Source organism: Condylostylus longicornis, unplaced genomic scaffold, assembly GCF_029603195.1.
Source record: "Condylostylus longicornis isolate FDR11 unplaced genomic scaffold, ASM2960319v2 ptg000107l, whole genome shotgun sequence".
NCBI lineage: Eukaryota > Metazoa > Arthropoda > Insecta > Diptera > Dolichopodidae > Condylostylus > Condylostylus longicornis.
This window is the reverse complement of record NW_026578075.1, coordinates 4,958,030-4,973,608: the sequence shown is the minus strand read 5'-3', so window position 1 is coordinate 4,973,608 and position 15,579 is coordinate 4,958,030. Positions and strand designations below refer to the sequence as shown.

Sequence of the window (15,579 nt, the reverse complement as noted above, 5' to 3'; positions counted from 1 at the left end):
CAATTTTGCTTATAAATTTCATTATTTATAGAAATTATATTGATACAGTAAAGATTAAGCTGGCAACAACTGGAGCTTAGCTTATTTTGACCATATATATCATTTTCTATGCTGGCTTGGAAAACTTTCTGTCTGTCCATTAAGTATAAGTAATATGTCCATGAAACTTTACTTAGGTACACATTTGTACATACATAGCTATACATTATTTATTTGAGTTTATGATAGCCTTAAAATTTGAATGAAAAATCATGTTTTCATTATAAAAAAAAAATCACAAACAAAATAAAAGCAAGTCAATCCAAAACTATCCTATATAATTGGAAGGTGTTTATTTAAAGGAGATTTCTAAAGAAACCGCAAGCAACATAATACTCGTATTCCTTATTAACCAATTTAGATTCTATATATGTACATTAGGTTACATAAGTTATAAATATGCATAATAAATTGCTATAAATAAAACCAAAATTCCCACAGGAAATTTTCTATGAATGAAAGAGAAAAAAAAGGAAGTAATCTTTTTTAAATATTTCAATTAAAAATTTTAAGGTTTAAAAAATTTTTAGAAAACCCTTTTTGCTATTATGGGTATAAGTAAAGTAGAATATAATTTAGCAAAACTTATGACTATATAAATAACTATGTATGTATTTTGAAAGAGTAATTTTAGTTTATACTTAGAAGAGAAAATTGTGGTTTGAAAATATGCAATCGCAATGAATAGAAAAGAGAATGGAAAATGATTTTTAACAAAGAGAAAAATTAAATTGAAATAGCAGTGAAAATAAGCAAAATTTAATGTGAAATTTATCATGCATAAAATTAAACAGTAGTCATTATCTAAAATTACTAAACTGCTTAAAATTGAATTGAATATTTACCTTTAATTAGAAATTAAAGCATTTCGTTTTAGCCTAACAAACAGAATAAATTTCCACCTATCTTGTTCATAAACTTCAACCTAAGCATAAAAATTCATACTTTTTCAATAATTTATTAGCAATAAATTAGACTTATTTTGTTTCTCATTCCCCTTAGTTTTCTTACTCGAAATTGAGTACTTGCTGAAAACCCAAAGGGTTAACATATGTTAGGAAAATTTGAACTACAATTTTATTTATGTTGATTTTAAGAAAAAGTTTCAAATAAAACTAAACCCCAATTCATCTATTTTACTCCAAAAATAAAAAAAAAATGTTTGACTTAAAACTATTATTATGTAATCTTGATATACATTTTTTAAACACCATGGATCAATACACTTTGCATTAAAATAAAAAAAAATAAAAAATTTCTTTCTTAAATCAAAACTAATTTTTATTGTATATGCATCTGCTATCACTTAAAGGTCAGAAACCTTATAAAAAAAATGTCCTCAATGTTATGCAGTTCATATATTAGTGAAGGTATGACTCTGCTACACAACTATAGAGGGTCATATAGAAAATGCACAAGTAAATACCGAATTTATAATATTTCATGTTCAATTATACAATAGTAATAAGAAAATTAATTGAAATATACGCAAGGATGCTTTTAAAATATACAAAATTTTCATGACTGCACATGGTTATTAATTGATTAAATTATGAAAACGTGAAGCCATATTGAATTTATTATAATGTAATAATTTGAACATATATAGCAGCTTTTCTAAGTCATTTAGAATCTAAACAATTTTATATTTTAGTACAATAAGTGAGCAATTAAGTTTCGGCTTCAAACTTCAGTCGGATCATAGTTAAAATCTGTACAATATTTTATGGCTTAATATTCAAATCTAAAAAAATAAATTCAAATTCTACAATTAGTGTAAAATAAAAATAAAAATAAATATCTAATAACTGCATCACTCAATATCTGCAACCCCTCAAAAAGATAAACTATTTTAATTATATCTTTAAATTCATAAGCCGTCAAATTAAAAATCAGCCGACAAATGATGCAACTGATCAAATTTCCCAATTTTCTGTCAAATGCGTTCGGAGTTTCACCGATCTGTTATGACATTTTACAAAAAAAATACTTATTTAATGAAAATTCAGTAAAATATAAAACTGTATAAAGCTATTCATGATTATTATGCTGCCACAAGTACTAAAAATGATAAAAAACAATATTGAAATAAATTTTTGCGACAAACGAACGAAAATAATTTTAACATTATAAACTTAAATTGATATTAAACATAAAAATGAATTTTATTTCCTTAAAAATTAGAAAATTTATTAAAAAAGTTTTAAAAGTCAAAGTCTGCATAAAGTATACTACTGGTATATGATAATTTATTTAACGCAAATATAAATGCACACAGTCTAATGAAGTTAGACAGCATCAGCTATCATTGAATAAAAATCTTTTCCTTTGTTATTATACTCGTATATCTTAATGTAAATTTTAAAATATATTAAGCCGCAACCTGCATACACTAAAATTTATATTTATTTATTATACTGTCCTATATGAGAGATTCAGTTTTATTTGACAAAGAATAAGAAAAAATAAAATATAACAAAAGATAATATTGCAATATTCTATTATAATGATGTTGGCAGATTTTTATCCAGATTTTGAAGATGAGCCAAAATCAAAATAAAAAATTTTTATCCAAATAGGAAATGTATACTCGGCTTATACATAAATATATCCAATAAATTAAGTATAACAGTATGTTAGGTGTATGTATTGTTGATAAAATATAGGTTTATATTTCAATATTTTGGCCAAAAATTATACATATAAATAGATATATACAGACCCGGTTCTGCCTCGTTCGGTGCTAAACGCGATTTCCAAATATTGTACCCGGCTCATTAGATGTTTTCAATTACAAAATTTTTTTGTAAAAAAAGTAATGGAATTACGTTTCTTATTATTTTTTTTAATCTAATTTTCCTTTTTAAGTTTTCAATAGCGCCCCTGTTTTACAGCATTCATTGCAAATGCTTACTTGGCATATGGTTATGGTACATCCGGCACTGCTTGTGTATATACATTATAGAGGATCAATATAAATAACATTTTGGTCTTCATATTTTAAATTTTTTTTTTTACTATCTGAAGAAAAAGTTCATTTTCATGTAGTTTTTATTATTAATCAAACTATGATAGCCATAAAAAAGTGACCACCTCTTCTAAAATAATTATGTAGGTATGTATGTACATAAAATTATATTTTTTGTTCATATCATTAAAAATTTATTGTTATTTTGGTACAAAGTTTGAATTTTTTCCTATTAAATTTTTAATATTGAATATAGTGAGATTTAGTGTTTTCATACAAGGTTACTTGATGAGATTCGAAAAATCAGTTTGATAGAACCACATTTTCCGAACTTGTTACGAAATACTACGATTCTTCTTTTTATATTTTGACCTTTACTATTCAAGAAAATATGATAAATAGAGCTTACTTAGTAACCCGCAACTCATGAAATCATCTTTTTGGTGACTTAACCAAGTTTTGAGAAATTTCCTCATTTTCATGTAAGGCTGCAGTTGTAAAGCCCAACAATTCAAAAGGCAAAATGTAAAGCTCTATTATTTTACTTTGGGAATACAAACTAGACGCGGACACCTTGTATATTATCATTTTTCTCTCGGATAATATAGCATAATATATTTTAATAAAATATAGGAAACGTTAAAATAATGATAAAATTTTATTAAAAAGAAAATTTATGTTAATTTATTCTACACAATTTTTTATGATTCTATTATACTTACTACTTAGTGTCACATTTTAATTTTCCGAGCCAATCTATTTTACAAGTTTGAAGTGAGGAATGGTGTTTATTCATCATAATATATGTTGGTACCAATTCTTCTCCACTCTATTAAAAATTAAAGGCGTGTTAAAATGATTCACCAGTGAGAAAAAATTTCAAGCGAAAATTCTTAGTTGTTATGTCAAATTTTAAGCGTGACACTATCAATAACTGTTACTATTTTGAGATAAATAATAGTAGTTGGTTTGTGTTAAAATTTCTCAGAAATTATTTTATCACAGATTTTTTTTAAATATTTCGCACGTTTATGTGTGCACACATAAGCAACAGTGATTAATAATGGCAAATTATACACCAAATACTTATTAACCTTAAAAATTATTTATTGTTTTAAAAGTAAGCAAAATTTCAATTCCTATTTAGAATTTAAAGAAGAAGAACTAAAATTAATGTGATCCTTGAAATAAATATTTTGTTATTTACTTCTTCCTTCATCCACACTTGTATATCTGGGGCGTTGGTCATAATATTTAGTATTTTTATCGAAATTTTTGTTGATAAATTTATTCAATGCTTATAAGTTAATTTGATTATTGACGTAATTTTATCCTTGTTCTTTTCCATTTTTTGGTCATCTGTTTTTTATTCTCTTTAAAGTTTATGTAAATTTAAAGCTTTCCAAATTTTCATCCACGTTTTTCACATTTAATGTATGACGTATTGTAGCTGTAAATTTAAATATTTATTATGTTTAATAAAATAAGTTTTCAATACAATTATGGATAGGGTGGTTATGATGAAACAACAACTTTATTAATACCAATATTATTTAATAATCCTTTGAATAAATATGGAACTTTTAAATATCTTGCAATTGTTTTTTATAAAAATACTGTAGCTAAGCTGTTGTTGTCATTTTGTTGAAAGCGTGATCACAACTATACAATTGTAGTTCACACAATGGCAGCGATTTCGTAAAAGTAGTTCACAACACAACAAAAACAAATGCGAATACTTCAAACGGAATCAGCTATTTAAAATATTTGCGTTTCGGCACAACTGTTGAGAAATACTGATACTATATTCATAAGTTCTTCTTTATTGCCATTTAATTATTATAAGAGAACATTTTTACCGACCGCATTCCATACAATAAGGGAAGTTAGGTGATGGCACCGAATTTTGGATGTCGAGTTTTCCGTAGAAACGGGCTTCTTCTTGGTAAGGAAGCGTAAATAAACAATTTTCAGGAGTGTGTCGGTTTATTTGTCTGGTTGTCTGTTTGTTGGTCGGTCTGTCTGTTTATCTTTTCGGTCTGTGTGTGTACACGTGCATCTCAAGTTGATGAAATTTTATATGTGAGGCTGATTTTATATTTTAGCACATATAAGGAAAAATGATCTACCAATTTCCTTGAAATTTGATATTCAAATTCGAGATATCAAAATTATTAATCTATACATTTTTTTAAAGATCAGGGCTCGGAATCCAGACTAGAGGCCGATTTTATATTTTGTACCATATCTACTGAGCTAATTGGTGGCATCTCGTGAAATCTCATATTCAAGTACTGGTTGTTTCCACTGACAAACCCTACTAAGACCCAAATTTACACTTTTTTAAGTATATTAAGTAAATGCTTATTAACTTCCTTAAAATTGGAAAACAGTGTTTTAAAGCAATTTCCATAATCTTTTGCAGCACTTTCGCTCAACTACACAATAAACAGTGCAGTCGTTTATTTGCTGACCACATCAGACTATTGAGTACGTTTTATACATCATTTTCATAAATATTTTAACTTAATAAAAGCATTAAAAGCTACACACATATATACATATATACCACGTTACACTTCAAATCAAAATAATTTTCATTATAAGTCGAAATTGTAATGCGAATTTTATTCAAATGAAATTGAAATTATTCTAATGTTGTGTTTGCTGCCTTCTTTTGAAAATATTTCCTTTTTTATATAAAAGGCGCGTTCTCCTTCAAATGTGATTTTGACTTTTGACATTTTAAAAACAAAAAAAAAAATGAAATTAAAATCGATAATTCAGGTGTGGTAACAAAATATTATTTAAATTTGGAGGAGGACCAATTAAGAGTATTGCATAATATAAGATTAAAATTTAAAAAACTCAAAAATATTTTGAACTGAAGGACAAGACCCTTATCAATCAGCAAAATAATATCGAATAAATTTTTAAATTTCAAAGAAATTCATTGTATTTTGGGTAAATTCATGAAAATTTTATAAACTGAACTGCGTCATCTTTACAAATTTCAAAGTTGTATAAAATGATGTTAGACGATTTCAAAAAGAATTTCAGTAGAAATTTTTTAACAATCTTCAAATTTAAATTAAAAATTATAAAGTCTCTTTCTAATTATTAATTGTAAACTTTCTTTTTTATCTCTACTGAATTTTATGATTAAAATAAATTTGTTTTTGTTTTTCTCTCTTACAGGTAAGAACAAAATACTCTTCTTTTAAAAAAAAACTAATGATGAGAAAATTTTAATTTCGAAAACACAAACCAACCTATAAATACTAAAAATGTCTCATGTAAGTATGAAAAATTTAATTATAAATTAAAAAGATAACAATTTTAATTAAAAAGAGTCCTTTAATAAACTTTTTTAATTTTTACTTTAATTTTAATTTATTCAAATTTTCATATTTTCGGTTGAAAAATAAAATTTTTTAAAGGCAATAGTGTAAATTTCATTTTATCAATAAAAAGGTTTGAATATTAGATTGATTTAGAAATAAAGGAAAATAATTGGCAACAATATGGCCGTTTCTCAGTATATCAGATGCGTGCAAATGTATGCAAACAGTACATCAAAGTCATAAATTCCAGTCCGACGTAACATGTACCCGTTATAAATTCCAATATAAGTTGCTAACGCAACTGATCAAATATTTCGAAATTCAGATTTATTATCCCAATTTAAAATAACAAAGTTTTCTTTTAATTTTTTTTAAATTTTCAACAATATATTTTGACTTATGAAAGTTATACTTATTTATGGATTGGAATATTTTTAAAATTCGACAGGGAAATTTTCAAAGTTTTAATTTATGTACTTTTTAAACTTCAATCTTATTGCTAATTGTATATAGCTAAGTAGCTACTTGAAAAATTTTGTTTTAAAAATTATTATATATTTTTTGAAATTATTTTTTAAAAAATTCGACGTATAATTGAGCATCTTCTTATTTCGGAAAGTAGTCAGAAAATTAAAATTACTTAATTTTGGTTTTAATTGGTTATACGGTGACAGATTTAAATATTTGACTTTGTCTTTTCTTCATTCCCGTTGGGAACGTAGGGCTTCCACATATACTTTAAATCTTACCCTGTTTTATGCTTGGTACTTAACTTCTGACCATGTTTTTGCCCTTGTTTCAACTTTTTTTAGTATTGTTCTACTCTACGATTAGGATTCCACCGCAAAGCTTGTTTTGTCATTGTGTTGTAAGCTTCCTGTAGAGTGTGACCTAACCACTTGCACTTTTTTTCTTTTTTGTTATGTTTATTGGTTTGTGTTCTATAATTGCCCAGAGTTCATTATTTGTTATTGCCATGAGCCAGAGCACTTTACATATTATCCTCAGACACTTATTTATGTGTAACTGCATTTTGTTGATATAGTTTGCGCCAGTCAACCATGTTTCGCAACCAATTTTTTTTTAATAATTTACAAATACATATGTATATAATGTAGATTTAAATGTCAACGTTTAAATATTTGATAATAGCATATTTTTTTAAATACTTCTTTGGAAGACTGCCGAAAAAAAGTATAAACATTTTGTTTTACCAGATTTTTATGTAGAGTTTTTCGATTTCCGAAATGTTTATCTCTTGACATTTACTGCCTTAAAAAATTAATTCTCTTCATATTACAGATAAGTTTTTGTAACCATATTTTACATAGATAACCATAGAAATTTTTTTCGAGAATTAAGTACAATTTTGCATTCATTATTTTAATTTTATAATAAAAAACTTAGCATTCATTTAATTTTCAATAATTTTTAAATTTCAAAAATAAATTTTAGTTAAATTTTATTTCCTGTGTAATATTGAAGAAATTTATAGTCAAATTTTATCAATTACAACAATATTCTAACTAATTGATTTTAATAATTCCCAAAACTGAAATTAAAAAAAAAGGAATGGAAAGATTAATTGATCTCGTTATAAAAACAATTTTGAATGACATACAAAAAGTATATTTGAATTTTAATTTATTACTGAATTGGTTTTAATGTTTTTTTTATAAATTTTTTTTGTATTCATTTTATACAAAATTTTTTCAAGATTGATTAACTTTTATTTTTTTTCTCAGTCAATTTACATAGATGAATCAAATGGTAATAATTTGTATTCAACAATAGCAAATCAAACAACAAATTCAACATATAGAGCCCAACAAAATCTAAATAATTCACCGTCATCGAAAAGTACAACAAGATCATCAAATGAAGATTTAAGTCAAAGTTTGTCGGAATATACGGATGCTGAAGAAAGTATGTCAGCTCCGACAGAATTTCTGGCTGAGGTATAAGTTTTATTTACTTTTAATTTGTTTTAATGTTTGTTATAAGGAAAATATATAAAACTACATTTGATTTGTGAAATTGAATTGTTTCAGACCCTGCTTTCTTCTTAAATAGTGTCGGAGTTTGAAATTTTCCAAAATTAATTTGATTTAACATAAAATGATATTTTTATTACTATCTTAAATCTTGTCTTTAATATATTTACCTAATGAATATTACAATAATTATTAATTCATAGATTAATATTATAGCTAGTTAAGAATTTTCAGGAAAATATTTTTATTATGGACGTTTTAATTACGGCTGGTCTGTTAAAAGACAAAACGAAAATGTTTAGAAGAAACCTTTTTTATTTTTTTTTTTAATACAATGTAGCAAGTACGGACATGAAACGGAATTGTACCGGCTACGAAAACTGGAGCATAAACTCAACTGTGAACTGGAAAAATAATTTTACCGTTCTAAGTCTTTGATAGTAATATAGTTAAATGTAATTGCCCTAATTAAAGATCATTTGCCTTTTAATTTCTAGGCAAGACCATTCAGGCATAATTTTTTTTTTAATTTTTTTATTGCACAATAAAAACTTCTTAAAATAATTGCTTAGTTTTTGCTACAATGTATAGAGTTTTGTTGTTGTACCAAAACTAGTTTATTTTTGCACTAAGAGAATATTGTCCTTAGCTTTATAAAGGCAGTCGTTGTGAGTTTTTTGAACACGGAAAATATTATTTATATAGTGGTATACTCGTCGATTACTCTTATTTGTATATAAATTTATAATATAGGTTTCAGTGTTAAGCTAAATGTTAAAGTACCAATTATATCCAATTTTATAGGGATTCTAAGAATTACACACATACCTGATTTACTTGTAAACATAAATATTTTATATTCTTATGTATATAAATACGAAGCCTAGTGGTTTGGTTTCATTTTACCATTATAATGCTCATCATTTCGAAAAATGAGTATCATTCCACAAATCACAGTGTCTAGTAACGACAAATAAAAAAAAATGTTTTTCTAGTGAAAATACAAAATTTTTTTGTTATTTTTTGCAATTAAAAATAAAAAACTTGCATTAAAAAATGAATTTTTTAAATATTTCATTCTTTTCGGCAGAAAAATAAAAGCTTTTATGAAAAAAATATTGAAGAGAAAATTGCCTAAGTGTATTTTGTTTTTTTTTTTCTTACAGTAGTACGCGCATATATACTAATTATGTATTTTAATATTCAAAGCCCCTCAAGATATGCAATTTCGTACAAGTTCTCTTAATTATTTATTTTGAATTTCTTTACCAGTTTTTGTTTTGTCGTAAATACCTTAAGACTTTTTATACGTTAAGACTTTTTATACCAATCAAAATAATGCAATACATACAAAAAAAATTAGCCTTCATTAAAATTTTTAAGAGTATTTTCTTGTTAAATTATTAAATTATGGGAATTGAACATAGAGGTAGTAAATTCCATATTAAATTCTGTATAGCATAGGAATCGTATCGGGGAAAAAATATAACAGAGAAGTATAACAAAGTGGTTGTTGTTGGTATATAATAGTGAAATATAATTTACTGAGTTAATTAATTTTTCATATAAACTAAATTTTTTCAAATAAATAAAGGAAAAATTACAAATATTTTGTATGTATATGCGACCTTGTGTATAGGGCAAGTATATGTAGTGGCACAGGAAAAATTCCTTTCTATTTTAGTGTGAACGTGTTTAAGCACGTTTGAATGTTTTTTATAGTATATATGTAATTAATATGTATGTGTATTTGATAATTTTAAATTAATAAAAAAAATTGTTTTATTTACAGTTTTTATCGGCGGTCATGTTGAAAGATTACCAGAGAGCTTTCGAATATTGTAAATTGAGTGAGTAGTTTTATTTTTATTTAAATATTTATAAGTAGATTAGTGTCGAAATTCCGAAATTTTTTATTAACTAACAATTAAGTTGAAATCTAGTATGCAACAAAAAAAAACCTTTTATTCTAACTACTTTTAAATTTAGCAATTTTGAAGATTGTGTGTAAATCTGTAATGTGTAATTGCAACTACAAGAAAATCAATGTTAGAACGGTTTGTTTACTTTTTTTGCAAGAGAAAGCCAGCCTATTTTATTTAAATAAAATTACAGGTATATGCAAATTGACATTAGTGTGTATATTTTCAAATGCGGTTTTCTCAAAACACAAAAAAACCAGTTACGTGACTCTTCCATTATACGGATGATATCTAATAGCAATAAAATTTATTATTTTGTAATTTCCAAATAAATTTATATGAATATATATATTTTCGTTTTTAAAAAAATGAATTTATGTGCAAATGTTACCATTTCTCTGTATAAATATTAGTATATGAAGAATGTTATACTATGCATATATGAATTGCAAAATGCGTATAGCTTTAATAATATCACAGTGAATTGATTAAAATATTAACATGTACACATCGATGGTGTAATGTAAAGATGTGCTAAGTAATACTAATTTCGAATGGTTCTCTTTGTGTGTGGTGTGGGTTTCTGTGCTGTACTTGTATTAGTTTGCAAGATCGGTGTGGTTCTTTGCTAGAATATTTATATTATACAAAAACTGATACATTGATGAAAGGCAAATTTTCTAAATACATTAGTTAGTATTCGTAATTTTAACACTGTTAACCATTTTATGCTAAGCGCACGACCTTTTGTCCAAAAATTTTAATTTTATTAAAAAATCTTATTTAAAGTCAAAAACTAATTTAAGTAGGAGTGACTTCCATATTGTAAAAGGAAAAAAAAAACAGTTTTTAAACCGTTTTTTAATTTTTTAATAAATTTTACATTCAGTTGCACCACCGCTCAAACAAAATTTATAAAAAGCATCGGGAAATTTTTCGAGGCGCTCTCCTTTCCTGCGTATTCAAAACGGTTTCCAAAAAATTTGCAATTTACTACATCGTAACGCTATATAATTTTATACCCTGGATTCAACTATATGGAAAGCCAGGGTATTAAATTATATAGAATTATCCTAATTAACTGGCCTCATTTCGCAAATTTCCAAACTTTCAAAACGCTCCCCTGTAAAATTTTAAAACTTGGTACTTAGCATACTATTTTATATGATTGCATTACACCATCGACATATATACAAATTTCAAATTTAATTTCAATTTCAAATGTTTCTTTATATACTCGAATACTTAACATACAAAATTTACATTGCATACATATTAATAGATTTCTTTTTGAGAGCGATAAGTACATGAACGTTATGTTCCAATGTTAAAAATATACACAAAAAAATTCATAGATCTCATTATTAAAATATTTATTTAAAAATATAACAAAGTCAACAAAATTAAATCAATATTATTCATTGTAATAATAACATTTTCATTATTCTGTATTTAGAATAAATTATATAATATAAAAATATTATAATAGAATAATATTTTTTTATTCAAATAGAGAAATAATAAAGTTGGGTCAAACCAATGGTTTATATTGTAGCACTTTTCCCTTCAACAAGTGAAAATACTGCTTTTAAAAACAGTCTATGTATATCCACCACACTATTAAAATTATTTTCATTTATAAATGAAACTATTTCTAGGATTGCACATATTTAGGATGAACTATTTATGCAGTCTTTGAAATAAAGCAAAATTTAATATAAACGGGAGTTAACATAATGCTCGATTTTAAGGGTTAATTGTGTGAGTTAAGAAAAATAATTATATTTTTTAATGTCATGGAATTTACCGTTAACTTTTTGCGTTTATAGAAATTTGAAAAAACTTGCGATTTCGAAAATATAAGGTGTCAAAAATGCAAATTTTACAAATTTCAAGACGCCATAACTTGAGAGGGGGTGGAGATGGAAAAAAATTTTCTTCTAACGAAATGAACTACTTGTTAATGTCTAAAAGCCTCTAAAATTTCAAGCTTCTACAGGCTGGGGTCTAGAAGAAAAACGACATCAAAAATTTGGAAAAAATGGACTTTAGATAACGGTAAATTTGAACGGCCATTTTGTTTTTATAAAATTTAACTATAGTATACCGCGGTAGGGGAAGCGAGCCACTGCCTTTCTGCGTTTGCAAAATTTCAAAAATGCTTATGGTTTCATTGCAACAAATAGTTAAAATAGGCCATTTTTAGTGCTTTGGGGGGTTATAACTTCTAGAGGGGCGGAGATAGGTAAAAATTTTGTTCTACGAAAATAAGTTTCTAGTAAAGATCTATGTACGTATTAAATTTCAGCTTTCTATCTTTAAGAATGTAGAAGTTTTGTAAACAGACACACGGACAGACGGACGGACGGACGGACGGACGGACGGACGGACGGACAGAGTGAAACTAATAAGCACTTTTTTTCAAAAAATTTTTGGAAAAGTGCTAAAAAGGCACACATACGATTTAATACATAACTACAAAAAAATTCTTATTATGTACATTTACAGTTCTTCAATATGAGCCAAATAACGCAACAGCCAAGGAATTCTATCCTCTGATTCAAGAAAAATTGAAAAGTAAGAAAAATTTTTGTACGTGAATTTTATTTTAAAAAATTGATGGAATTGAAAATCGATTTTCATGTAAACACAATTATTATCAATATAATGGACGAACTTTTATACTAGGATAAAAGTAAATTACTTTTAACAATATTAAGCATTTTTTATTTCATAAAAGCGCAAACATATATCTTAACACACATACATGTATAAATAATTTTCTAAATTAAAATTTTAAAGCAATTTTTTTTTAGTACAATTTCTATTTTATTTTATTGAGACATTAGAAAATTCTACAATTTTATATAAAAGAGAAAATTAAGGAGAAAAGAGAGAAAACAGAAAACGATTTGATAATTTTTTTTCTTTCTTGTTGTTGTTATTGTAGACCGTACCGTAACGTAATGACTGCTCATTTAATATTCAGTTCAGTTTTTCAATTCTCAATTCTCACTTAAATTCTTTTTTGCTTTTTGTATAACTATTTTTAACTTTTCTTATAAAATACTTTGTTTTTTTTTTTTTGAGTCCATCATAATTGTGTTTGCACACGGCTATTCACATTTTGTTCAAATTTTTCTCACATTATCTTGATTTCATTTTGTTTTTTTCCTTATTTTTTTTTATTTTATTTTATAAAGTTGAATCAGCTGGTGAAAATGATGAAAATGGTAATAAATCATCATCAGCGGATGGCTGTGCTGATACTGATAATGATGATGATGTTGATGATGATGTTGATGATGATGAAGTTGAAGAAGAATCAGTAGATGACAGTAATAGCAATAATAGTAGTAGTAGTGATCAATCATTAAATGAATCGGAAGTAGCAACAAGTGAAGAATCTGATGAAAATTTATTAGATCCACCTGGTTCAAATAATTCATCAAGTGGTAGTGGTAGCGGTTGTTATGGTATTAGCCGTAGTGATAATACAACACATTCATATTCAAGTTTATTATTAGAAGAAGAAGATGATGTACCACAAAATATAAATTTACGAGATATTCATCGTACAGATTTAGATATTAGTAATGGTAAGTTAATATACAAAAAAACAAAAAAAAGAGAAAAACTGGATGCGAAAAGTGAAACATTATTATTTTGTTTTTATACATGGGTAATTTATTAAAATTTATTCTTATAACTTAATATTTAGTAGAAGACTGTGCATTACTAAAATATAATAGAAAAATTTTCAAACATGTATGTATAAAGTCAGGATATTCAAAAGTTCTAGCATAAATTTTGAAACAAATAGAAAGTAGGGATGTGTATAGAACAATATTTTTTGTTTGAATAGGATTTCCACATCATACGTTTCTATGCGTTATAATATTCGTCATTCTCCGTCATTTTTCATAAAGCACAAGTTAGATTGTGAATGAATTTACATTATTGTAATCTACTTCTTTCTAAAGACTCTTCACATATTACATAATAAAAAATTTCCGAATTTCTAAACGGTATACCGGACCATTCAATCTGATCATTGGTGCAGTGGTTATGGCACCGGCCCTTAAACCGAAGGGTCTCGGGTTCAAACCCCGGTCAGGTCACTATAAAAATTATATTCAATATTATATACATAACTTAATATGCAATATTAATAAATTTATACAAGTAATTTTCAAATATTCATAATATGCGATACTAAAAAGACTAAGAAAAATAAGCAGTACAGTATTAATAAACGGAAATTATAAATAAAAACTACGGTAGGCTAGTCACCTACCTAGCTAACTCTCTATGACTATTGAAACTAGGACATGATAGATATCATGAACTAGCCCTATGCTCCTTATAGGAGTGAAGAAGGAAAAAAAAAAAAAAATACCGGACCATTCTAACTTATTTATATTACCATAAAATTAAAAAATTTCAAGAATTTATTATTGATAAGCATTCTTTTAGTGTAATTTCTGAATTTCAATTCACAACATGAGTGATCACAATTATTACTCTCTAAAGAACTTTACTCTCGCCTGGCTAAATGTTGAAAATTGTCTGAGACTTGTCTGACTTTTAAGAAAATGTAAGTGGTAGTGATATTTATCGTAAAAATGTTTGGTATTATTAACTACAAATCAATTCATAAAATGGATTTGTGTCCATAATAAAACCTTTAAGCTTACGATAAATATTGCTTATTGACTCCATACTCAGATTATGGAATGTCAGCTCCATTAATAAAAAAATATGAAGAATTTGTTTATATTTTGGAAAATAAATATATATTTCATTTCGTTCAATATAATATTTATATTAAATTTTCAATTTTATTTTAGGAAATTTCATTTCTGCCTCATGCAGTGACTCAGAGTCCCCAACAGAACCATTAACACAAAGATTGGCTGCAATACTACGATCAAAATGTCATCCTAATGATAACGAAATTGATAACAATAAAAAATAATAAGAATTTTAAATAATTAGAAAATAAGAAAATTTATTTTAAAAATATTTATTTGTATGTATTTAAAAAAAAATAAGAAAGCACAATATTAAAAATATTACAAAAAAATTATATTCATAATAATTGTGTAGATAATTTAATTAAATAATGTTATATAAATGTAAAACTTGTAATAACAAAAAACAAAAACAATATTTACTACAAACAAAACAAAAAAAATCTATATATTCTATTTAATTAAAATAAAAACAAAAACAAATATATATATTATATATAGAGAAAGTGTAAAAATCACTTTATGTACTAGTCTTCATCTTATTAAAAATTCATATAT

At 25.6% G+C, this 15,579-nt stretch overlaps 1 protein-coding gene across 1 annotated transcript in view; it reads left to right on the top strand.

The window, feature by feature from the left end:
• LOC129614389 (glutamate-rich protein 2) overlaps positions 1–15,322 on the top strand; it is a 29,510-nt gene extending 14,188 nt beyond the window's left edge. The window contains exons 2-7 of the mRNA XM_055528965.1: positions 6,206–6,303; positions 8,097–8,309; positions 10,138–10,195; positions 12,776–12,844; positions 13,471–13,866; positions 15,118–15,322. Coding sequence (XP_055384940.1) covers positions 6,295–6,303; positions 8,097–8,309; positions 10,138–10,195; positions 12,776–12,844; positions 13,471–13,866; positions 15,118–15,245 — 873 coding nt within the window. The 5' untranslated portion in view covers positions 6,206–6,294 and the 3' untranslated portion in view covers positions 15,246–15,322. The remainder of the gene's footprint in view (positions 1–6,205; positions 6,304–8,096; positions 8,310–10,137; positions 10,196–12,775; positions 12,845–13,470; positions 13,867–15,117) is intronic.
• The last annotated feature ends 257 nt before the right edge of the window (positions 15,323–15,579 follow it).